Raw genomic sequence first — 26588 nt, forward strand, 5'->3', positions numbered from 1 at the left:
GATTTAGGTGACTAGCTCCTACTGAAATCAATGGGAGTTAGATATCTAAACACCTTTGAGCATCTGGGTCTTTAAGTACAACACTATTCCAACTAGACTGACTCTGCTATGTCTTATGGTCAGGGATCTGTGCATTTGGGGGCTTTCACTGAAATTCACCCCGGCTGCAAAATTGTGCTCTAGAATCTGAACTTTAATTTTTTTTTAAATTAATTTTCTGGCTTAAGGATGCAAAGATAACGTTAAAAACATGAACCAAGTGTAAACTGATGCAGCATTGTCTGCCTGAGTCTGCAGAAAGCCAGAAACAGCTTGTAAAGGTATGAGCTACCCCATCGATCCCAGTCAGGGCGCAGTGTGCAGCTCGATTTTGTGGACTCTGGAATTTTTTCCAACCTGCTGGAATTCAGCCTTTCTGCCATGGAATTCACAGAGTCTACAGTGGAGACCCAACTGAGATAACATTCTGAAACGTCCTGTTTAGACTAGCGACTATTTTATTTTTGAAAGGAACCCCTGCAAAAAGATTCAGCCACAGGATTGACACTGTAGTTACTAATATGATGTACAGTAGAACCTCAGAGTTAAACACCACAGTTACGAACTGACCCAGTCAACCACACACCGCGTTTGGAACTGGAAGTCTGCAATCAGGCAGCAGCAGAGACAAAAAAAAAAAAAGCAAATACAGCACAGTACTGTGTTAAAGGTAAACTACAGGTCTGTCGCATCTTACGTGCATTTAACATGCACAATTTCAGCTTTACACGGTCGGCAAAATCAAAAATAAAAAAGAGAAAAATAACAATTTAAATACTGTTTCTATAGTGCGGGCGATTCCGCCCGCCATTCAACTCAATGTATTTTGACTATACATGGTTTTCGCTTTACGTGCTAATCGCAGAACAGAACTCCCGCGTAAGATGAGACTTGCCTGTACTAAAAAACTAAAGGGTAAACAGTATTTTTCTTCTGCATAGTAAAGTTTCAAAGCTGTATTAAGTCAATCTTCAGTTATAAACTTTTGAAAGAATGACCAGAATGTTTTGCTCAGAGTTACGAACTTTTCAGTTACGAATCATCCCCATGCCCAAGGTGTTCGTAAGTCTAAGGTTCTACTGTAGCTGTTGTGCCCCGTTCCCCATAGAGAATCGAATTCATCTACATAGCGAAACTGCTTTTAAACAGAAACCTACTGCTTTTCTGGTTGCACCACTGCAATCTTCCTCTTCTTTCGTACTGCAAAATGAGAGAGGAAGAAAGAAATATATGGTCTGTTGAATAAATGGCTGGACTATAAAATCACATTTAACACAACGAAAGGCTCTTCCACGCTCAGCCCCGCTTTCTATATATATATTTTTTTAAATAAGCCACCATATCATTAAAAAACAAGTGCTTTAAAGAGGCTGTTGTATATTTAATCTTGCTACTGCAAAGCTGATATTGATTTTCTGGGATCTGTACTTAACAAATATTAAAAGAAAAGTAACACAAATATTTTTCCTTGCAGAAACACACGTGCAAGATTGCATTTTGCAAGCATGATTACCCCAGCATTGTCGCTCCCCATCTCTAAATTGTGACAAGGCTGCTCAATGTTGCCATAGCAGTAGTCTTCCAAATTAGGTCTGGCTGCCTGATTTTTAACTCCGATATATTTAACTCTTCAAAAGGGTTTGACACTTTTTTTTTTAAACATTTGCCTTTCAAATGTTAATGAATATAAACAGACTGATGATAATTATTTCAGCTGGAGATGGGAGATTTGCGTTCGTTACACCCCACGAGCGGCTTGATGACACCAGTTCTTGGGATCTCAATCTGGGGTCATGACCAGGCCACAGGGGAGGGCAGGATCATGCCAAACTTCCCTTTCTGTATTGTTAACTGTTCTCAACTCTTTCTGCCTCCTTCCCTTGGGAGGCCGGTTTTCATCCTCCCTTTTTTCTCCTCCGCACCCAGGATGGTCACATTCCCCCACTGCTCAGATGTCTTCACCCTGTCAGCAGGCGGAGTTGGGAAGGGTGAGCCTTCCAAAGAGCTTCCCGGCGCCTCCTCCACTTGCAGGGCGGCGGCGGGAGTGCTTCTGCAAGAGGTGGTGAAAGCTAACACATCCTCCTGCGGTAGCTGCTCCTCGGCCCTGGCCTTGCATGACCCCCGCCTTCTCCCCAACCCCTTCCTCTCTTCAGGCCAACCACACGCCACAAGGAAGGGGCACCACCTGGAGTCTATTTTGGGCTCCGCTTCTCTGGCTGGGTCTCCATTCACCAGAAGGGTTGCAGCGGCGGTATATACGTCCCTGGATGGAACCCACCTTGACTCTGGGGAAGCACAGACCCAGTCTCAGCTTTGTGTCTGGCATCTCTCTTTCAAAAGGGCTGGGCCCAAACCCCAGAACCAAATCTTTGAAAGGTTCCCAGGACATGGGGCCATCCTTGGGGTTTAGGTCCATCTCTTAATGGGACTAAGGAATTTGGGACCTGCTCCTGCACAAGAATCTCGGTGGGGATTGTGCAAGCAGAAAGCTTGCAGGATCTGGGCCCGTGGACATAAAGAGCAACTCTCCTCTCCAGTGTACGGAAATAGAGAAGCTGGTCCTATAATATCACCAGGACAATTAAGTTTTTTTCAATACATGGATACTTTAGATCATCACTACAGAGGGATGGCTTAGGGCCAGATTTGGATACCCTCGACTTATGTGAACTAGTACCTTCCTTTGCTTTGATAACAATGGGACTACCCATGGAATAAGGCACTACCCAGTGTGAGTAAGGGTATCAGAATCTGGCCTAAAAGCAGTTCTAATTTTAATGTATCCAGTGTAAACTGAGAGTAATTCTGCTGATGTCAATGGAATTACACCAGTGTCGAAGTGCAATCTTTGGGTAGATGTGAATGGCCGCTCGTGTAGACACACCCATTGGACTCTAGCTAGGCTGCTGAAAACAGAAGTGAGGCAGTCCCAGTGTGGGCTTCAGCGTGGGCTGATCCCTCGGGTCCGTACTTGCTTGCGCAGCCAGAGCTGAAGCCCATGGGCCGTAGCATCCTCACTTCTATTTTTAGTGAGCAAGCTAGAGCCCAGCTAGCACCGGATCCATCTACATGAACTGCCGTCCACACCCGCGGCTGCTATGTAGATGTACCCCTTAGCGCTGGGAAACGGTGCTAGGCGACAGCTCTGGAGAGCAAAGCCCTCGGTTTTATTGACCATCTGGGCACAGCACGGACAGGGGCAGCACTGGCTTCCTCACATGTATTCCTCAGTCCAGACCTGGAGAGTAAAAGCTCTGTGGTGGCATGCCCCTAAGTGTCTAAGTGAGTTAGGAGCACATGTTCCATTGAAAGTCAACAGGTCTTGTGCTCCTAACTCACTTAGGTGATTTGGCCTTGCTGTATCCCATGATCAGTTCCCTGTGCCGTCCAATTCCTGTCCCCTCTGGTATGATGTCTCTCACTTAGGGTATGTCTACACTACAATCATGGGGCATGACTGCTCCATGTGTCGACATACTTGGGCCAGCTTTGATCTACCTAACTTGGGTACAAGAGCAGTGACGCCACGGCACCACATGGTTCACCACAGGCTATACAGACCTGACCAGAATCCTTGGTAATTACTCACACATGCAACTATAGCTTCACAGCTCCGGCACCTGAGTTAGCGACCTCAAAGCTAGCTTGGGTATGTCTACACAAGCTGCAATTGTGGCCCGGGATTGCAATGCACCCTTAAAGCCTTTGTCACATATTCCTAAGGAACTGTGTTCTCCTTAAGGTCTTGGTAGGCTGAGAAATTAATTTCAGAGTGATAAAACCCAGATACCACTGTTATGGCCAGGTTAGATATACCCAGGGCCACATTCCACAACCCTTAGTCACACGAGCAGCAAATAGTCCCATTCGTAAAGGGATTCCCTGGGTGAACAGGTTCTAACTACTCGGTCCAAGGGTCGCAAAGTCTGACGGCCATTTAAGCAGGTTGGTAGGTAGGAGAAGCAGATTAGGTATATGTGGCTGCTGACTAAGAAACCTATGGTGTATGGTGTCTATTCACTTGTGGTTTCGCATACTTACAAACTGCTTTGTGGGGCGGTGTGAGGTTGTAAGCATTTGCTTCACACCAGCCAACTGGGAAAATGTCCATCGACTCTACATCAACTATATACTCCGGAGCAGGCATCTGTAAACCTAGAAACACAAATGTATAATGCAATTTACACACGGGACGCCTGAGCTCAGAGCGGTTCCAGCATTCGTCACAAACCAAAGCAAGGAAACGACGGGGCACCTAAAAATAAATCGGCTTCCCTGCATTGAGATAAGGCATCATTTTGTCTTCTATTTCCTACAGGTAGCAATGACAAGGCTATTGCCTTTAAAGTGCATTGTGATTCCACAGCAAAACAGCAGTAAGAGACCATTAAAGACATACGGCTGAGCAACTGAAAGTCAGCAAAATGGCAAGGTTAAGGCTGTGTGAGCCCTTCCCCATCCCGATACCATAGGGCGCGATGAAGCAAGCCCTTCGCTCACAGATTCACTGATTTTATGGACACAAGGGCTCATTATGATCATCAAGAGACCCCATGAAATCCACTAGGGACTTCGCTATTGCTATCAGTTTTACGTGGAAAGCGCGCAGGGTAGGTCTATACTTACCGCGCGGGTCGACGCGGAGAGTTCGACTTCTCGGAGTTCGAACTATCGCGTCTAATCAAGACGCGATAGTTCAAACTCCCCACACGCTCCGGTCGACTCCAGAACTCCACCACCGCGAACGGCGGTGGCGGAGTCGACCTTGGAGCTGCGGACTTCGATCCCGCGGCGTCAGGACGGGTAAGTCAGTCGAACTAAGGTAGCTGAAGTCGCGTACCTTAGTTCGACCCCCCCCGTAGTGTAGATCAGAGAGTACAGTGGAAGTGACTGGTGGGGTTATCAAACGCTCACGGAAATGATCAGTAGACACTGCTCTCCTGTATCCTTGCCTTTGCATCTGTTACAGCATCCTCGCCTTCTGCTTAATGCAGCATGATTTGACAGTGCCCAGCCAGCTGACTGCAGGGAATTGTCCACTAATGAATGTTCACCAAGAGCCAGCAGCCAAACTGAAACAGTAATTGAACTTTGTGAGGGCAACACAGCCCTTCGGCGAGGAGGTGCCTGCAACGATGGACTCTCCAGCTGAGCCTGGGAGCAGAAGCAGATACACAGTGGCAAAGGCATAAAATATACGCCCGGGAGCTCACAACACTGGAAGAAAGGGCAAAGAAAATGATGCTGTGTGTCTCTACGGCCCTCATTAGAGTAATAGCTGAGCACCTTGAAATCATTAATGCATCATATCCTCACCATGCTCTTTGCGGTACCATTCCCGTTTTACAGACATGGAATTGAGCCGTAAGGCAGATTGCAAGACTTGCCCAGAGACACACAGGAGGTCTGTGGCTGAGCCAGGAATCAAATCCAAGTCTCTTGAGTCCAAGACCATCCTTCCTCCCTTGTAGGAACCTCACTAAAAATGCTGCCAAGGAGGAACAGCCTGTTTTAAAGCATGCAGAATTTTAACTCCTTATACTGCAAAACATCTCATCCCAATTTCTGTGTTCGACTTCAGCTAAAGACCTGGTCCAAAGCCCAGTGACATCAATGGAAAGATTCCTATTGAAGTCCATGGGCCTTGGATGAGGTCCTAAATGCACAGCAAGTTGCAAGAAATCAACTCAACGCCAGCACCAGTGTCATGACCAGGACATGGGCAGTCATACCTAGTGGTCAGAGCATGAGTCGGGAGTCAGGTACCAGGAGATCAGAGTCTGAGACAGGCTCATGGACAGACTGAGAATCAGGCACCAGGAGGCAGGCAGAGTCAGGTGCCAGGCTACAGACAGCAATCAAATAGCAAAGTCGAGGACAAACCAGGATGGGACGTTAAAGTCTAGGGTCTATCACAAGCAGGGTCTGGAGCAGAGACAGACTTTCTGCTGCTCAGATAGCTTCCCTTCATGGTGTCCTGATTTAAGTACTGGTTCTGGCCAATCAGTGGGCTGCGAGGGGCTGCCACTCAAGTCCTGCTGGGCAGTACATCCAGCTGAGCCCAGCCTCACAGGGTCCACCTATGGAATCCAAGCAAAAGCCTCCTGTGGTGGTGCAGAGGTGCCAGCAGGCGAGAACTTCCCTGGACCTATGTTCCAGCACTGCAGGTTCTAATACAGTGATCGAAATGACCCAGGACGTCCTTTGCTTTCATTATTTCAACTGCTCTGTGTTACTGTTCTGATCCAATGTTCTTTTCTTTTTTCTGCTTACAATGACAGGTGCAACATTAAAGTTTGATCCTAAAAATTTACAACTGCAGCCACTCCGAATGGCAAGGATGCACCAAAATGTTTATTTTCTCATCCTGCCACACTGATGCAACAAAGAGACATACATCCAACCACGCTTACGTGGTACTGTTTTTTATGTGAGCATTTGATAACCCCCACCAGTCACTTCCCGCATCTTATTGCTGCACTTAGCTTGAGCCATATAACAAACTGGAAACAGCTGGTTTGCAATTTCTGTTTGCCTGATTTATGCATTTTACACCACTGTCTTCACGGCCCAAGAAATGGACACACGAATGGAGACATTAGGAATAAAAGTAGAATGCGTGAAGAATGAAAAATTCCATCTACCGTTAAATATATTACACTATTGCAACTTCAGCAGCAATTTTTGAAAATATAAACCCAGTTCGTCCCTCAAAAATTACTAGCATGGGGTTTTTACTTCACCAAATTCCTAGTGTAGCCTTACATATTATGCAGAGAGTATACATTATTACTTATATAAATGCAAACAAGAAAGCTTCAGTGTTAAAACCTAAAATGAACTAGTAAAAATTTACAATGCAGATCCTGAGTAATAAAGTAGCAGAAAGCGATGGGATACACACACACAATCTTATATCAGCCCTATGCATCTTTCCCGCTTTGGATGAGCTCTACTGCCAGTCATTAAATGCTCCCCGTGAAATTTACAGAGTTCTGCTACTGCCTGAAACATGTTTTATTCAGCAATGGTCCCTTATGTCTAACTCAACATGGCTTAACTACTGCAGCCTGTTTTACAGACAGTTTGTGTTGTCAAACTGCAAAACTGGAATGGCACAATCTGCCTGCTGCTTGGACCCCTTGCCCTGCGCTACAGACTCTGACCTGCCTAATGCCCGGTATCCTGACCTTGGCCTGACTTCTGGTGACCCGAATGGTGCCTGACCCCCGCCAGGTTAGTTCGACCGGCTCCTGCCTGGTCACCTGAACACTGCTCTCCTGAACCAGGTCGCTAACCACTAGACCTGGCTGCCCATCTCCCAGCTCTGACAGCTGCTACCAAAATCTCATCTGAATCCCTAACACTTACAGATTTAGCTGAAGCGTGAAGTTTATGTCCCTTCCAAAACTTCCTTTAGCATTAGCTATTCTAAGGATGTAGCATTCACTATAACAGTAACTGTCATAGGGCCAGACTGTGATGCCATTGCTTACAATGAGTAGTACCATAAGCTTCAGTGGGACAATCCAGGGTGAAAGATGCTTTTTGAGGGGATATCATAATCTTGCTCGTAATTAGAGCCGGTCAGGAATTTGTTATGAAACCTTGTTTTTTAAATAAAAAACCAATGAGTTATAGAAACAAAAACTGTCTGCAAAACAGCATCAGGGTTGATGAAACGCCTGACTCAAAAACTTTTGGGTAAAAAAAAACTTTAAGATAGTTGAACTGAAAAAATTCGGTTCTTTGAATTGAAGTGACTTTTTATTTCAAAATTTTAATAAATTTACACTAAAAAGATAAAAGCCACCATGTTATTTTCATTTTACACCTCTGGGAGACTTACTCTATGTCAGAGCTCAGTGAATTTCCTCACAAGGTATGGCTACACTACAGCCGAAGATATAATTCCCATGTACCTGTACAAACTCTGATCGAGCCAATGTGCTAGAAATTGATTGCAGCCATGTTGGTGAGAAAGGGCTAGCCGTCCCGAGCACATACCCATCGGAGATGCTAGATATTCAGGAGGATTGCCCCTCCCAACACTTGCACTGCTGAGGCTATGTTGCTATTTTTAGTGCACTAGCTCAGTTAGAGCTAGAATGGGTTTGTCTCCTCAAACTGGCATTTACACCTCCATTTCTAGTGTAGACGCACTCACCATATGCTGGATTGGTGGAGGTTATTTTTATGAACACAACCGGAACATTGGATCTGTTTGGTGTTATGAAATACCTTGATTATATGCTTTGGTTGGTTTATATACTTAGGGTTTAAGCCAAGCCCTGAGTATTAGAAGACAGGATGAGACCTCCTGTGGGGCAGATTATTCCATATCTGCCTTCTGCAGGGTTCTCGTACCTTCCTCTGAAGTATTTGGTACTGACCACGGTTGGAGAAAGGATAGTGGACTAGAACTAATGGATCGGTTTTAGATCAGGGCTCTAGTGTGCAGATGAATTTCAGATAACAAAGCTGGATTCAAGGAAAACTGATTTCTGATGTGGATAAGCAGTTAGAAATTCAGTCCGAAATGTTGCACCTCAAGGTGTATAACTTGAAACAATGCGTATGTTAGAATTCCTCACTGAACTTTGGCTTTAATACGAATCTATGCTACGTTTTATTTATACTACTGCAGCTCTTAAAGGGGCAACTGAGACCAGGACCCTGCTGGGCTCAGTGTTGTATATAAACACAGGTTGTGGCTACGCCAAGGTTTTAACCACAACCTTGGAACAAAGGTTTGTGGAGGGTCCACATTAGCATGTACAATCACATTAGCTAACTTGAATTAAAGGCAAGTCAATTAATTTGAGTTAAAAAATTCGAGTGTGACAAAGCCACAGTGAGACAATCCCTGCACTAGAGCCTACAGGGGAAAAGGAAGGAAGCAGAGGTGAAGTGAGTTGCTCAGGGTCACACAGCCAGTTAGTGGCACTGCTGGGAATAGCACCTACAGCTCCTGAGTCCTGCTCTAGTGCCCTATCCATTGCACCCCATTGCCTCTTGTCATAAACAGATAGTTAAGGGTTAAAGTCTCTTTTACCTGTAAAGGGTTAACAAGCTCAGTAACCTGAGGAACACCTGACCAGAGGACCAATCAAAGGACAAGATAATTTCAAATCTCTGTGGAGGGAAGCTTTTGTGTGTGTTTTTTTGTTTGTCTCTAAGTTCTCTTGGAAGTTAAGGGAGTCCAGACATCTTAATCAAGTCCTCCCAGGTTTCTGCAGTACTTTTCATCTATTCAGTCTAGTGAGTATTAGAAAGGCGTACTAGTATTATAAGTTTATTTCTACATTTGCAATTGTGTGTTTTGCTGAAGGAATCTCTTTATTTCTATTGCTGTTACTTTGCTTTTACTGAGAAAGAAAGGGGGAGGGGGAATTCTCTCCAGGTTTATAGGTTAGACTCTGTGTATTGTTCCATCCTGGTATTACAGAGATAGTGTACTTTCTTTTTGTTCTTTTAATAAATTCTTTTCTTTTCTTTGGACTTGGTTAATTCCTTCTCTTGTGGAAATTCAGAGGAAGGGGAGGGGGGAAGAGTGAGTTCCTCCTGGGTTTGATTCACGGAGTTGAATCGGTGTGTATCTCTCCGGAGTAGGCTAGGAGAGAGAGGAGGGGGGAAGTGGGCTGCTTCCCTTTGTGTTGAGATTCAGGGAGATTGAATCTGTGTTCCCCAGGGAGAGTTTTGGGGGAACAGGCAGTGTGTTATCCAATTTAAACGTAACTGGTGGCAGCAGGACCAGATCTAGACTAGGATTAGTTTAGAGGAGCTCATGCAGGTCCCCATCTTGGAACCCAAAAGCTCCAAGTGGGGGAGAAAACCTATGACACCTCTCATCTGCGTCATGCAGCTTTTGACTGTGCCACCTTGGGCTATGATTTCATCGGCTCTCACATGCTACGCAGCATTTGTCATGAAGCAGGGATGTAGCAAGAACAGGGTACGTGCTGCCTATTTTATGTCTAGCTAAAACCTCCCTGCCAAGGTTCTGGTCAAATGGAATTTCTATTTAGATACCAACTGAGTTATAAAACACTGACAGTGGGATCGATCAGAGTGATACTGACATCGCCTTGACGACAGCATGATGCTGTGATGCTACTTTCTCTGAACTCCACACGGCCTCTGCCTTCACTGTCCCTTCTACAGCGAGCTGTCAGTGCAACAACCAAGGCACTTTGGGTTATGTGTCTGTGTTTTCGTCAACTTTAAGGGGTCTACCTGAGTCCATGAGGGCACTTCTCACCACATATCACAGGATGCCATGTGAAACGAAGTGGCAGGTAACCCACAGTGACAGGGTCAAACAACCAGGAAAGGGTTATGGACCACCAGCGGGTCACATGACCCAGTCGAGTATCAGAGGGGTAGCCGTGTTAGTCTGGATCTGTAAAAGCAACAAAGAATCCTGTGGCACCTTATAGACTAACAGACGTTTTGCAGCATGAGCTTTCGTGGGTAAATACGTAATCTTGCATCTGAAGAAGTGGGTATTCACCCACGAAAGCTCATGCTGCAAAACGTCTGTTAGTCTATAAGGTGCCACAGGATTCTTTATGACCCAGTCGGAGATTTAAAGGGAGGATGTATTCTCTTTCTGGAGGCTACAGATCCCACAGGCTTTTCCCATGCCTCCAGAAAGAGGGCACATCCTTCCCTTAAATCCCCTGCTGGGTCATGTGACTAGCCCTTAGCCCTTTCCTGGCTGTTTTATCCTGTCACACCCACAACTGGCCAAAAGAGTTTGCATGAATTCACGAGACCCAGAAGAGCCCAGATTCATACAGCTCTAGCACAAACACAAACTCACCTTTACTGTACTGGTACCTATGTGATACTGTAACCCAGCTTTGAGAAATAAACCAGCCAGGCACTAACCAGGATATTGATCTGCCAGTGCATGTGAGGCTTTGGGGGTGAGGGGCAGATCCTTTCATCCTTCTCTCTTCTTACTTCTCCACCAGCTTAGCTCCTAGGCTCTGCAGCACAGAAGCAGATGCAGGTGTTCCTGAGCTCTGCAGGAGACAGCTTCCTCCATTGCTCCTGATCTCTGCAAGACACATTCCACCCCCCTCTGTGCCTGAACCCAGCCAGAGATTGACTCCCATTTCTCCCCATCCCTACCTTCTGCTAGGACGGGAGAAGCTCAGGACCCCACGACACTGAGCGCCTGTGATGCACCACTCACCATCCTTGGTTTTTAACTTGCGAAGTATGAGTAGGCCAGTGGAGTTCTTGAGGGTTACTGGAATAAACCTGTGGTTGCCTGTATCAAGTATCCGTGGTTTTAAGTATCAGTTTGGGGATGTTGTGCCATAGTGACATCACAGAGTCCTTCTGGGATTTACTTAATGTCTTGACATGCTGAATGGCACCTGACCACCGTCATAGAAAGGCACAGCTACACCATGACTGGGTGGTATCAACACAATCACAACATCAAGGAGTCTATCCTGAAAGCTCTCGGAACAAAGAGCTCCCAGTGATATCGAGCAGAGCACCTACTGGATCGGACTTCAGGCCAGACTGCTCATGCTCAGGCCAGTATTTCATACTGTTGCATTGCACGGTGACTTTCAAATGCTACTTTTTTTCCACCCTGACTGAATTGGCCTTGTCAACACTGGTTCTCCACTTGTAAGGTAACTCCCTTCTCTTCATGTGCCAGTATATTTATGCCTGTATCTGTAATTTTCACTCCATGCATCTGAAGAAGTGGGTTTTTTACCCACAAAAGCTTATGCCCAAATAAATCTGTTAGTCTTTAAGGTGCCACCGGACTTCTCGTTGTTTTTGTGGATACAGACTAACACGGCTACCCCCTGATACTTTATAAGACATTTGCTCTGTATTGTACAGCACCTTTCAAATTGTGAATGGGACCTTCAGAATCAGACCCCCTGAGAAATCAGTTCTATGGAATCATGACACCTGGGACTCAGTTTGTATGTGCGGTTAGGGGCTGCCCTTTTGATTGTTTCAGTTCGGGCACCGTAACTAACTGGCCACACCTCGGCCTCCTGGAATGTGCCAGTGGTGAGCTGCAGAAACATAAATCTAACAGGAGCCGGTGACGGCAGGCCAATGGACCGTCAAAAGGGCCTTAGATGTGTTCAGGATTCTCAGAAAACAAACAAAGGGATAGATTCCACCCTTAAATACACTCACCCAATTCCCATTGCCTTCAGTGGGGGGCTGCGCATGTCTCTGAGGGCAAAACCTGGCCATGAAATTAGTTCTTAAAGAGCCTTTTCCCTTATCTTTGCCATGAAACACCACTAGGCACAGCTGATCTCACATGGGTTCTGCCATGACAACGAAGCCAGTAGCTGTAAGTACAGCAGCTTCTGACTTCTCTGACACTAGCTTGGGCTTAGGTGGTGTCTGGGTGAGATACCCTCCAAGGCGGGACGGTTTTTATTCCAGAAGCGGCAATCTGTCTGTACTGAACAAACACCCCAGCCCAGTGTATGGGAGCTCAATACTGCATGAGGTGGGACCTTTCAGCTACGACATAAAACCAGGATCCCGGTCTTTTGTGGTCAGTAACGATCCTAGTACACTCCTTTGAGCTCCAGTGTCATGGCCAAATTCCAAGCTAGGGGCTTGATCCATGGCAAGATTCAAGGAGGGATGGGACACTTATATGGATAAGACAACAACCCAGAGTTATGCTGATAAATCGTTTGGAAGGGATATTAAACCCCATGCTTCAGAGCTTAAACCAATCTATTAGAGATCAAGATGAGACCCATGTAGAGGGGAGATTATCCCTCATCTGCCTATTGCGGTGTTCTTACGCCTTCCTCTGAAGCACCTGGTGCTGGCCACAGTCAGAGAGAGAATTCTGGACTAGATGATCCCGTCTGGCAGTTCCTCTATTGCTGTGTGCAGAGGAGGGTGTGATATGCATAAGAGTGCAGTGGGGAGAGGCAGCAAACACAGATGGTGATGAAAAGTGCAAGATACTGAGCACAGCTCACTTTGCCTGCTCTGCTCCTATGGGTGCACAGCCCAGAAAGCAGTGGGTTGGGGCAGGGAGACAGAGGGTGCTGGGCCCTAATCCAAAACATGTAAATGAATTGCTCAGCAGCCATTGGTTAGAGTGCTGAGTTGCTTCTCTACCCATCTACCTGGATGGAGAAGCAATGCACCAAAGTGAGTGGCTCATACACACCTGTCCGGTTTTTCCTAGCACCTTTGCCTCTGCTTCCACTCAGGATCAGGACCCAAGTGATTACATGGTGTCAACCTCCCTTCCTCATGCACTTGTCAATAGACATTGTATCTTTCTTTACTTCCTGTTCTACACCACTGTATAGGGTTGCTGTGCACTTGAGTAATTGCCATGTTCTACCCCATCCTGACCACCAGTGCAGCACATTTTCAAGCCCTCTGAGATATCGGAGTAGAAAGGTACTACAGAAGTACAAAGCACTATTCATTGTCCAGAGCAAAAGTGCAGCAGAATTAGATCCTGCACAGTAATTAGCTAAACATTTCTCTTTCTTTGTCACATGGCTTTAACAAATGTCCTTGCTTGGTGCCCAAACTTAACATCCCACTCTGAAAAAATAGAGCTATGGCCTTTATAGTGGACTCCAGGCCTGCAGCTTCTATTTACAGGTGATCACTGAACCAACACCATGTAACAATACAAAATGTTACATACACCTAATGGAAACCCCAGATTATCTCAGCACATTTAAGATCTCTGCTTCCTTTGTAGAATATCAGGGTTGGAAGGGACCTCAGGAGGTCGCAGGACCAATCCCCAGACAGATTTTTGCCCCAGATCCCTACATGGCCCCCTCAAGGATTGAACTCTCAACCCTGAATTTAGCAGGCCAATGCTCAAACCACTGAGTTATCCCTCCCCTTGTTTCAATAATTCATTGACAATAATTTTAACAGCACATGGAAGACGAGCACCGTGTTCTGAACATCAGTCCTGCAAAGCTGTACTCATTCCAGGAGTCCTTATTCACCCAAGCACTGCCCTGGAGAAAGAACTACTCAGGTAGTTTGTGTAACACCAGCAGATGCTGGTTAGCAGTGGCTGGGATCAAACTTGGGACCTCTACAGCTTAATGTATGAGCCTCTACTGCCTGATCTAAAAAACACATGGCTGTAGCAGGCTCATCAAACGCTAGCTGCCACTAGAGGGGGACAGAGGGCCACACCAAGCAGGCATGGGTTTCATAGGCATGATCCGGTCCATAATTATCTCATCAGCATCTCATTTTAGGAGAGGATTAGTGGAAAATAAACTCTTTTGAGATGAATGTGAGCCCAATTAGTTACCCCTACTGCAGAGCCATTGTTACTTGTAGGGTGGTGGTGCTTGCAACAGGCAGAGTGCTTTCCAAAGGCTATAGACAGTCCCCGCATGGAAGAGCATGCGGCCTAAAATGAGACGTGGCAGACAAAGAGCGGGAGAAAGGGCTGCTATATGCATGCAGCTGGCCGGGGGAAGGCTGGCACAAGCCTGGTTAGTTCCCAGGTGTTAGGTGGGTGGGTGCAGGCAGGAAATGGAGTGACAGGGAAAGGTGAGGAAGAAATGAGGTTGATTGGGTCAAGCAAAGGGGTCAGGGAGGTGGAAAGATGGGGGCTATGAGAGTGCATGGTGGGACTGGAGCAGAGTTCCAAGGCCAGCAGAAATCTCATTATGTCGTTGGCAGGCCAAAGCTCTGGAGGCAGCTTCTGCGATTGTGAGGAGGCTGCCTTGGAAACTTCCCCCCACATTGTGTTCGTTGGTCCTGGCCATGTGGGTGGAGAGGACCCTGTGACCTAGCGTCCTGCAGCCCTGTGGTCTGGTCCATGGGGGAGCAGGGAGAAGGACAACATCGGATAATTTAGTCCTTATTGACTGTATATAAAAAAGCAGGTGTGGGAGGCGGGGAGCTGCGAGGCATGCAGGGTGGCGGACAGCAATTGAGAGGGCTGGAATAAACTTGCCCAGTAACACAAAGACAATAGGCCTCTATGACACTGCAGTCATTTCAACGTACCTTCCAGGTGAAGCCACATTAACCTTCCTTTAACTGAGGTGATAGAAGCAACGCATATTTCAGCAGGGTTCCTGGGGTTCACAGCCTCCAGCTTCATGTTCTTAGTAAAGCCCCGGCTGAAGGACGTCTGAAAGAGGTCAAGCGTCAACACTGAAACACTGCACCACAGCACAGAATGGCTTTAAATAGACTCTCCCTTGGTTTCCATGGAGAACACAGGAGATGTCTAGGACCACCTAGGCCAAGAACGCACCAAGATTCGAAAAGGGATTTAGATGGGTATGAGGAATAGCCAGCGTTATCATAAAGACAACTTCTGGAAGAGATACTCAACCTTGTGCTTCCGGGCTTAAGCCAAATTTTGACTATCAGAGACCAGAATGAGATGTAGGTGGGGGAGGCAGATTATCTCATGTCTGCCTATTGCGGGTCTCTGCACCTTCTTCTGAAGCATCTAGTGCTGGCCACTGTCAGAGACAGGATACTGGACTAGAGGGACTATGGGTCTGATCCAGTCTGGTAACTCCTGTGTTCCCAGAAACAAATTTCCAGAGCAAACCCTCCATCTGCATGTACAAATTAGATAACTGTGAACCCATTTACTCACAGAGTTCCCCAGTTTGACTGTGAGCTTGTCTGCAAGAACAATTAGTTCACGGCAAACTGGGGGTGTGAATCTACTGTTTGTTTGTTTGTTTTTAAACAGATTTAAAAATGTATTAAAGCTAAAGTTTAAAATCAGCTTTCACAAGTTTAAGAAGGAAGGTACTTTACATCTGAGGTCAGGCTTGAGTTATGGGACATTACAAGTATCGGTTACAAGGTTCACAAGAAACATACTTATTATGTAACCAGCATAGAGCCAGATTGGGGTGTGGGAGTTTTAAAGCGCCAGTGAATAAGTGATCTCGGGTATGCCACCCACAGAATGTAGTTAGAGTCCAAGTCAGTATTGGGTACACTTTGATCTAGTCCTCTTTGAAATAGGACTAGATCAAAGCCCATTAACAGTCTGTTAATGTGCGTCAGCTGGGTCCATGTGGGCAGTTAGTCCACAGAGGGCTACTGTAGGTAGATTCACACCTCACTTGCCACAAACTAAAACATTCATGTAGATAAGCCCTTAGTTCAGTACAGAGCGCCACATCCTTAGCTGGTGGAAATGGACATAGCTCCATTCACTTGAACATAGGTTGACTTCATGTCAAACTGTTGAGTTCTGCTGATGTACATCAGATAAGGATCTGGCCATGAGTTGTAATGGCTCATCTATACCACACAGCTCTGAGAATATGGCCCTTGCCAATTTTTCAGCCTTTTGAGAATAAGCATGTATCTGCCAATGCTAATTACCACCAAGATCTATCCTAGTGTATTTCTAAGATTTGGTTTATCCGGAATGATATAATAAATTTGAAGATTTTATTTTATGTGTACTTTATTATAGGTGGGGCTGGCAGCACTGCTGATTATTAAGGTTGCCCAACACTTCCATTAGAAGACCCAGTTGTTCAGTTGTTTGCCAGACTTTAATCGCTTGTGCTGAAATTTTCCATGTTGGGTGTTTGCATCATGCTGAATATTTTGGAAAATTTCAGCCAAAATGATTCGGTTGTTTCCGAGAACAAGACTAGGGAAATGTCCATGTTAAAAATTTCTGCTGGTTTTATCATGGACAAGCTCTAGCTTCTCCAGGCTTTGGCACAGGAAGTTGAAATTTAGCAGGTGGCAGCCTTTGTGGCAGGGATGTGCCTTTTGCCATCCCTGTAAAAATCTGCCCAAATTCAGTCAACTAATAAGCCTTTGAAAAGCCACAATGAGCACATGCTCAGTAGAGACTTGTTAGAGATTGGCAGATGAATTCCCCAAAGATCCCACCTGCACCGAGCATGCTCCAGCTGGAGTTGGAGAGGGCCTAGTAGGACACTCCCTGCAATTGCAGTTCCCAGCTGCTCCAGGCCCGGCCAGGTCTGTGTCTCCGCCTGGGAACCGAAACGGAAGCAGGGAAAACGTCTCTCCTGTGCTGTCCGTGACATTCCACCTCCCCACACCCTGCCCCACTTGCCCCGGGCACCAGGAAAGAGGAAGCCACTTCAACTGAATGCAAAGAGGACAAGAGCCAGACTTGGGATGGGGCTGGAGGAGATTGGGACTGAAAGCTGGAGTGGGAGAAGAGGGAAATGGGCTGGGAGCTGAGGAGGAGGAGACTGGGACTGGCTGGGCAAGGAGATTGGGAGCCAGGAAGGAAACTGGAGGGACTGGAAGCCAATGAGTGGGTGAGATACTGAGATCTGACAAAAGACTGGGGAAGGGATTGGCTAGGCAAGGAGACTGGGATTGGGAACCGGTAGGGAGGGGGAAAGCAGGAGAGAGACCTGGTGAGGAGGGACTGGAACTGGCTGGGTAAACAGACGGGGGCAAGGGGCTGGGGCGCTGAGACTGGGCTAGAAGCCCAGAGAGGGAGAGTGGCACTGGGAGTCAGTGAGGATGGGGAACGTGGGTGACTGGGGGCGGGGGGGAAGATGAGGGAGGGGAATAGAATGAGGAAAGAACTGGGACTGGCTGGGCAAGGAGACTGGGAGTAGGAGTGATGTTGGGGAGACTTGGACAGGGAACCCAGAACCGTGTGCTCATGACTGGCTGGGCAAGGAGACTGGGACGGGGATGAGAGGCCTGTGGAGCAGAGACTGAGATTGGTTAGGTGAGGAGAATGGGACTGAGCCAAGGAGCCAAGGATGGGGAAGAGACAGGGCAGGGAATGCTTGAGAGACAGAGGGCAGATGGGATCTAGCTTGGAGGGAAATAGGTAGAAGAGTCTGTGCCCACTAGGGAACTCTCACCTCCACAGGATGACAACCTACTACTGCTATCAGTTTCTCTGTTAGCTCAAGTGGCAGAGGTCTGTGGCACGGATCTAAAGCTTCCAATCCTGCTGATGACCCATGTGGGCGTCAATATGATGCCACATGATAGAATTCCTGGGGGGGGTCACTTTGCTTTTTTAAAAAGCTAGGAAATTACACACAAAAAACTATGTTAAAAGAACATTATCATGGGTGCAAAATCAAGCCATCAAAATTTAGGAAATGACAGAATCAAGGCTGCCTGTGCAACCTAAATTTGGCCCCTTCGTGCGTTTGCATTATGATACAATCTTTAATTACACAACCACACACTAGTTTTTCTGACTCAATCAGTGCACAGGATGGACCTACTCTGGGATGAATCAGGTTTGTGTAGTGCAGGCGTGTTGCCTGTGGGACTCCTGCTTCATCTGTTGCCGAAGTTAAAAGGCGCAGTGAATAAGCAGGGGATTGCAGGAAGAGAAAAGATGGTCTCATGATTAAGGCCACTGACTGCTTCCCTGGAGAATTGGATTCTATTCCTGTCTCTGCCACAGACTTCCTATGTGATACTAAGCAGACTCTGAGGTCTGATTTGCAGAAGTGCGGAGCACTCACAGCTGCAGCTGAAGTCAACAGGAGCAAACATATAAAATGCTAGTGTAACCCACACAGCTCCTGGGTGTGGTGCTCTGTCCTCTCTAGTGGCACTTAGACCACTTAGAAATTAATTAGTCTACTACAGCCTTTGCTAAAAGACATATGGCTCCAGAGGTCCCAGGTTTGATCCCGATGACCAGGTCTGTCAGTGTTACAAGTGTGGGTTTGTCTGGAATATCAATTGGGAAGTCTCCAAAACTTGGGATGCGCTTCCTCAGCTTGGGGAAGTATGTAATGCACTCACCTCCTGGGTGTGGTGCTCTGTCCCCTCTAGTGACACTGAGACCACGTAGAGCAGGGGTTCTCAAACTGGGGTCAGGACCCCTCAGGGGGTCACGAGGTTATTACATAAGGGGTTGCGAACTGTCAGCCTCCATCCCAAACCCTGCTTTGCCTCCAGCATTTATCATAGATGCCTCAAATTAGGTACCCAAAATTAGTGGAATTTTGACCATTGTCTCTTGGTGTCTGTGTTTCCCCATCTGTAAGACAGGGATAAAACCCACTCATTTCACAGGGTTATGATGAAAATAAATCCATGAATGAAGCATTCAGATACTATAGCGCTGTGCACCATAGAAAGACCACGAGGCAATTAATCATTCTGTCTTCAGACTGGGCATGAACTGCGTGCAGTAAATAAGGGATGGGGGCCACACATTGAACAACAAGTAAAACAGCTGCTCATTCAGTGAGCACCATCCATCCTCCGCACCAAACCAGGCAGCGGTCCCAGGGAAAAAATAGGATGTGATCATGTTATTAAAGAATGTATCATAATCCATTCGCCCCAGGGGGGTGAATTAAGGTTGCACGGGCAACCTTCATTCTGGCATTTCCTAATTTTTGGGTGCTTAACATTGAAACCTGACTTTTTTTTAAACACAGCGTGTTGTGTGTAATTTTGATTTCAACCGATAAAAGACACCGAATCAGAGAGTTCACACGCCCTTTGGGCCAGATCCTCAGCGGGTGCAAATGAGTTCAGCTCTCTTCACGTCAATGGCCGTAGCTGCGTTCGCTTCAGCGGAGATTTACACCAGCTGAGGATCTGGTTGGTCGGGATTTGGTGAGGCACTCATAGACCACAGCGACAGGGATCCATATAAGACCTTAGCTAGACAGACAGGCATGTGGGCAGAAAGTTAAAATCACAATTGGCAACAATGCACACAACAGCAGCAGACCATTCACAACCCCAGCACCAAAACAGCCACTCACCTCACAGGACAAAGAAGGATTCCCACTTTCGGTTCCCATCGAAGCCCCAGGACCCTATAAAACCTCCTCAGATTCCCAAACCCACACGCGTCAGCCTTTCCCAAATGCCCATCGCAAGAGTCTTCTGCTCACTCATGTACATTCCCCCCTGCCCTGTCCCCAGTGTTCGCTTTCCCTGCACCCTTTTCCCATTTAGCTGACCCCCCTCTTAACTAACCCCCACTCCCTCCAAGCATTTGATGGAATTAACCTATCATTTGCCTCCATCACACTGTTCACTCTACCTATGTTTTATACTCCTTTCCTTTATGATGTGTCTGGCTTGTCTACGTAGGGACTGCCTGCTACTCCGTGTTTGTACAGCCCCGAGTACAATGGGGCCTCGATCTTGGTTGGTCCCTATACATCACCGTAATAAACATGATTATTAATAATTGTCATTAACCCAAGATAATCTTGGGTTCCATCTGGCATCCCCTACACACGAGCCATGGGACAATGGCTTTCATCTTGACGAGGAAAAACGGACACCTTTCGGTCAGGCGTAGCTAGCATGTACTGGTTAAGTCCAACCTAAACTCCATCTCTTTTCCTCATCAAGACAGAGCCAATGAGCGTCGTCATTAACTTCCCTGGGGCTCCTCATGTGACTAAAGGCTGCAGGATGAGGCCTTTATTTCATTAAGATTTCTTGCAAAAATGAAAAAATGAATTGCACACAGGAGCTTTTTCCATGTTCTCCTTATCGCTTGGACTAGTCAAAGCCACGCCCAACACTCAGACAGGCTTCCCGCTTCTAATAGCAGCTAATGGGCCATGTTTACACAACATCTGAGTGAGTTTGTTGAAATGTTTTTTATGTCAGCTAACAAGGAAACACCATCTATCATCAGCCTGGCTCCTTTTGTTGTGATGCAGTGCCGGAGGCTATTTTATAAAGAATCAATGGCAAAACAGTTAGCTGGGAGTTTATTTTCCTAAGTATTTGGCCACGTCAATCCATTTCATAACTACCTCTGCTTGCTAAATAGCCCCAAGGGAAATGGTTACAATGTATCCACTTCACTGCCACCTCTCCTTGTGCTAGGTGGAAGATGTGTGATTAAAAAAAACAAGTTTGTAATAAACATTCCATCAAAGAGCCGTTCTTCGCGTGCTAACAAATGGACCAGCCTGGTAGGGATGTCAGGCAGATGACAATGGAGAGACAGCAGTTCTCTGTAGAGAACTGTTTTATCAGGAGTCAAATAATAACAGACACGCGTTCGTACAATGAATGTTTAAAAAAAAAAAGTTATTAGAACTGATTTAATCTTTGGAGGACAATCTCCGGGTGGCTGGCATTGTGAGCACAGCTCCAGTGCCTAATGAAAAGAAAAAAAAGGAAGGCAGATAAAAAGAAGGGAAGAAAGAAACAAACGGAAAGGAAATGTGACAATCATCACCAGGATCATTTATTTGCATGTTATCATATCCCTGTCTCCCACTCTCCATCGGTTCCTGTGTTTTAGATTATAACTTCTGTCAGGCAGGGCTTTCCTTTCATACAGGATAGTACAATGCAGGACAATGTGGGGACTCCCAATCCTTAGGGAAGACCTGATCCAAAGCCCTCTGATGTCAATGGGTGTCTTTCCAGTGCCTTTCATGGGGTTTGGATCTGGCTTTGGGGCCTCTGAGCTCTACCATAATAAGAAAGAAAGAAGGATCACCTATAAGAATTCTAATATGAACATCAGAGGACCTTTAAATACAGTCACGCTGCAGGCATATAAGAAAAGCCACACTGTACAAAGGGTGATGTAAGGTTCCCAACTCTGATCATTCCACTGGCAGCACAATGCCGCTGTGCAATGCCAGTTTAACAAGATGGAAGATGCACTGCAAACTCGGTAAAAGTGCGCAATGTACATGAAACAGTAGCAGCATCATGCTGCTCCTATGCTCGCTCCTGCTAGCCGGCAGTGCCCATCTCCAGTACACATCATGCCAGTAGCAGGGACAAAGCAGGACAGAGAACAGAAGAGAGTAGGTTTGGCCAAAGGGACACTGACCGCAATGTCTGTTCCTCACTACAACACTTGGGCTGTGACCCAGTTCTGTGCATCACAACAGTTCCGTGGTGGGTGGGACTGCAGAGAGGCTGCCCAGGGGAATCCAGGCCCACCATGCACTTCGCTCTACAGTGGTTCTCTCCCAGAATAGCATAGCAGGGGAATGACAGGTGGGGGAATAGCTTGTGCGTCTTCTGGCCAATGAACGACTGCTCGTAAGTGACCACGAGGAATCAGCTGCCCACCTGGTTCAAACAATGTATTATTCTGTACAGTTTCAAAAGAATTTTGGGCCCGAATTGCTGATGGGCTCCATGCTCCGATGAAGAAGGCAATCATTTTCTCATACAGACACCAGGCACGAAGAGCGCTCAACATTGAAAAGACAGAAGGTTAATGCTTTGCTTAATGAGTGGTGGACTCCTATACGTTAAGATTCATAGACGCACAGCTCCATTCCTAAGAACAGCCCAGCTAGTCATAGTTTCCAAAGCTTTTATGAGCCTGCAGTGTCATGATGCATAGCACACTCACACACGACTCCTGCTGTATTAGGGAAACTCAAACACTCCCAAATGGTGGAGCTTCCACCTTGCTCAATCAATGTCCTACTTACTTATACCTCAATGACTTCACTTAGCCTTTAAGTGCCCTGTGTTCAAAACAAAACCCAGAATCAAGAGAAACACGCCAATGAGCAAAACAGCCCCACGAAGTCAATAGGAGTCTTTCCATAGACTTCAATGGGCTCGTACGGTATTATTAATTATTTTAATCATGGTAGCACCTACAGTTCTCAACAAAGATCAGGGCCCATCGTGCTGGGTGCTGTACAAACACAGTAAGAAACCTGGAGAGCATGGAATCTAAATAAGCAAGACAGCTAAAGAAAGTATTATTGCTCCCATTTTACAGATGGGGAAACTGAGGCATAGAACGATTAAGTGAGTTATTTAGGCTCACACAGGATGCCTACAGCAGAGCTCCCGTCTCCCAGTGGTTTAACTACAAGAACATGCTTTTTCACAGAAGGCTTTGGATCAGGCCCTTAGTTCAGAGCAGTAAGTGGATTTGTTCAAGCTTCAATCAACACCATCACAAAGGGGAGAATAAGTCTTACGTTTCTAAAGCAAAAGTGAGGCGCTGCCTCTGCTCCACATTGCTTCTGATAATCTGCCCAGTCAAAGTCCTGGCCAGAGTAACCTGTAGGAGAAGAAAACAGGGAAACACGGTAAGTCATTATTTACGGAAGAGAGAAAGAAATCAAATCAATAATTTGCACTTCCATACTGCCTCCTGCCATCGAAGGATCTCAAGGCACTTTACAAACACCAATGAGTTAAGCGCCATATGCCGTTGGGAGGCAGGTAATTATTATCATCCCGATTTAAAGATGGGGAAACAGAGGCCCACCCAGTTTAAGATTACACAGTGAGGGAATGGCAGTGCTAGGAACAGAGACCAAACCTCCCAGCTCTGAGTCAGAGGGTACGTATTCACTACCCGCCGTATCGGCGGGTAGCAATCGATTTCTCGGGGATCGATATATCGCGTCTCATCTAGACGATATATCGATCCCCAAACGCGCTCCTGTCGACTCCGTAACTCCACCAACCCGAACGGCGGTAGCGGAGTTGACATGGGGAGCCGCGGACATCGATCCCGCGCCGTGAGGACGGTAGGTAAATCGATCTAAGATACTTCGACTTCAGCTACGTTATTCACGTAGCTGAAGTTGCGTATCTTAGATCGATTTTCCCCCGTAGTGTAGACCTGCCCACACACTTAACCCACAAGATCATCCTTCCTGCTTCCCTGTAAATACTTAGGGACTGAAATATTGTATGTGTGGCATGGGTCCAGCACTCAAAGGAGAATAAATGTTGTCATGCTGCTCTGTTTAATGCTAATTTTATTTGCTATAGTCTATGTGTCGTCCAAAATTACTTCTTATTATCCTTTGTAGTGGGAGAACTTAGAGGCCCTCATCAGGGATTGCGGCCCCACTTTGCTAAGTGCAGTGCACTCACATAGAACAAAAAGATGGCGCTTCTCTCAAGGAACTTACAATGCGTTTAGTTACAACTCTATACACACCCGGTGTTGCTGGAACACAGCTGCCTCTGGGGTGGAAGGCAGCTGCTCAGTGGCACATGGCAGTCTACTGAGGGAGAGGAAATCCTTGCCACGTACATCAGGGCAAACCCTCTGAGCTTAATGAAAAGCACCTTGGGATCTTTAATTCTACTCCATTCCAGTTCTAGATATCTTAGGTATTTATAAGGCCTCCATCGCCATAAAATCTCAGCACCTCACACTCGTTAATGTATTGATCCTCACAACACCCCTGTAAAGTGTTAGTCCTGTTGTACAGAAGGGAAACGGAGGCACACATGATTGATGTGACTTGCCCAAGGGCACTCAGGAAGTATAGGTGGAGCAGAGAAATGAACCCAGGGCTCTCAAGTCCTAGGTAGCACCCCAACTTCTGGACCCCTCCTTCCTTTCTAAAGGGCCTATTCAGAATGGAGGTCACCTTCATTTATAGGGCCTTGTCTGAAATTGCTCCAGCCCTGAGACTGTATGGAACTCCATGTATCTATCATGCATAGATGTCTCGTACAACTTGGCTCTTTAGACTGTAAGCTCCTTAAGCCAGGGCCTGGTTCTGTGTTTCTACAGTGACTAAGAAAATAGGATTCTTATCTTCACTGGGGGCCTCCAGGTGTTACTGTGATAATAATTGTAGAATCATGATCACTGGAAAGTTTCAAGGATGGTTTAAAGCCCAATTTCTCCACCAGGTCTTTTTGTGGACACAATTTGTGTCCAATCTTACAAGGTTCCGAACACCCTCTAACTTCCATTGTCACACATGGGAAATGAGGGCACTCAAGAACGTACAGGACCGAAACCTTTATTCCAGTGAAAGTTATTTCTGGGGTTTTTTTTCCTTCTGCACATGAATTGCAGGTGCAAAAATTGTGGGTGCGAATTACATCTATAAAAAAGGAAGGGCAAGGTTTTAGACACGTATCCCTAAGAATCCTCTCGAGAGGCTAGAATTTAGATTAGATGAGATGATCTAGAAGAGGTCCCTTCTAATGATGGTGTACACAACAAATAAAATAGTACAGCACCGAGCACAGATGGTCACAACAGGGTTAGCCTCTATGCACTATAAAAATCAGGATAATGGACACAAGTCAGATATTAGGAATGGCAATATACAAAAACCTGTAGGAGAACACTTCAATCTCCCTGACACACAATAGCAGATTTTAAGGTAGCCATCCTGCAGCAAAAAAACTTCAGGACCAGGCTTCAAAGAGAAACTGCTGAGCTTCAGTTCATTTGCAAATTTGACACCATCAGCTCAGGATTAAACAAAGACTGTGAATGGCTAGCCAACTACAAAAGCAGTTTCTCCTCCCTTGGTGTTCACGCCTCAACTGCTAGAAGAGGGCCTCATCCTCCCTGACTGAACTAACCTCGTTATCTCTAGACTGATTCTTGCCTGCATATTTCCTGCCTCTGGAAATTTCCACCACATGCATCTGACGAAGTGGGTATTCACCCACGCAAGTTCATGTTCCAATACATCTGTTAGTCTATAAGGTGCCACAGGACCCTTTGTCGCTTTTTACAGATCCAGACTAACCTGGATACCCCTCTGATACAAAAATCAAACTTTAAAGTCCTATTAATAATTATATAATACCAATATCCGCCCGAGAAGCAAGAAAGGGAAATTCACGAGGAAACAATCAGAGTTTAGTCAAAAAATGGATATTGTTTTTCATGGAAAATTTTAATTTTCTCTGAAATTCTATGCAAAACAGTTTTGTTTTTTTGACACAACACCGTGCTCAGATTTTAGAAGTGGACACATTTTTTGGTTCCCCCTCCTTCCAATCCCTTTTTTCCTAGTTTTTCATGCTTTCTTGGTTTTTCATGGAAAATGAGGAAAAACTACGACACAGAACATTTTCTGCAAAAATGTCATTGAGGATGAAAGGTTGTTTTTCATCAAAACACATTTTCAACCAGCTCCAAGAAAAAAAAAATCTTTATAGCCAAGTTAGTCTTCTGCGTGACACAATGGAATGGAATACAAAACAAAGGGCATACGTAACTTCATGTGTTTGTCTTAACGAGAACATCCTACAGACCTAACACTCTCTAGCATCGCCACTAAGACTCTACTAAATGTGCTACATCTGTTGAACTTTAGCCCTGAAGCAACAATTCTACCGTGGCTGAGGAACAGTAATAAACAATATGTGAAGACAGTTCTTTTGGACGCCAGCTGCCAGACTACATTGCTGTCAGAAGAAATAAAAAGCTGGATACATTCTAAAGGTTCCCCCATCTCCAATTAAAACCCAGCAGACAGTTTTTGGATCTTTTATTGTGAGTGACACGAAAGCTTTGCGGTGAAGATGGGAAAGGCGTGTGGCAGTGGATTCACTGGTAGGCTATCCAATTGTCACGCCGCCATCATTTTGCGGCCTGATCTTGCGCCATTGAAATCAGTGGAAATTTTACTACAGTACTGACTTTAACAGCGGCAGGATCGAGCCCTTCGAGAAGAGCTACAAATGAGTATGCCGCAATTCACTAATATTAAGATTCAGTAGCAGAAGGGTGATTACTCCAAGAGTTGGCACTCACTAATTCTGCCTGCAAAACACGTTTGAACCCAGGACCTTCTGATCCACACTGCAGACCTCACCTGTGTGAG

General features: G+C 46.0%; 1 protein-coding gene across 3 annotated transcripts in view; it reads right to left on the minus strand.

Annotated features, from left to right (window-relative positions):
• Positions 1–26588, minus strand: part of SFMBT2 (Scm like with four mbt domains 2) — a 196453-nt gene that overhangs the window by 43927 nt on the left and 125938 nt on the right. For all 3 annotated transcript variants that reach the window (XM_044991443.1, XM_044991434.1, XM_044991452.1), the window contains exons 10-13: positions 22965–23047; positions 15067–15193; positions 4081–4194; positions 1197–1239 (exon numbers count right to left, since the gene is read on the minus strand). In XM_044991443.1, coding sequence (XP_044847378.1) covers positions 1197–1239; positions 4081–4194; positions 15067–15193; positions 22965–23047 — 367 coding nt within the window. The remainder of the gene's footprint in view (positions 1–1196; positions 1240–4080; positions 4195–15066; positions 15194–22964; positions 23048–26588) is intronic.

Source organism: Mauremys mutica, chromosome 1 (genome assembly GCF_020497125.1).
Source record: "Mauremys mutica isolate MM-2020 ecotype Southern chromosome 1, ASM2049712v1, whole genome shotgun sequence".
NCBI classification, from domain to species: Eukaryota; Metazoa; Chordata; order Testudines; family Geoemydidae; genus Mauremys; species Mauremys mutica.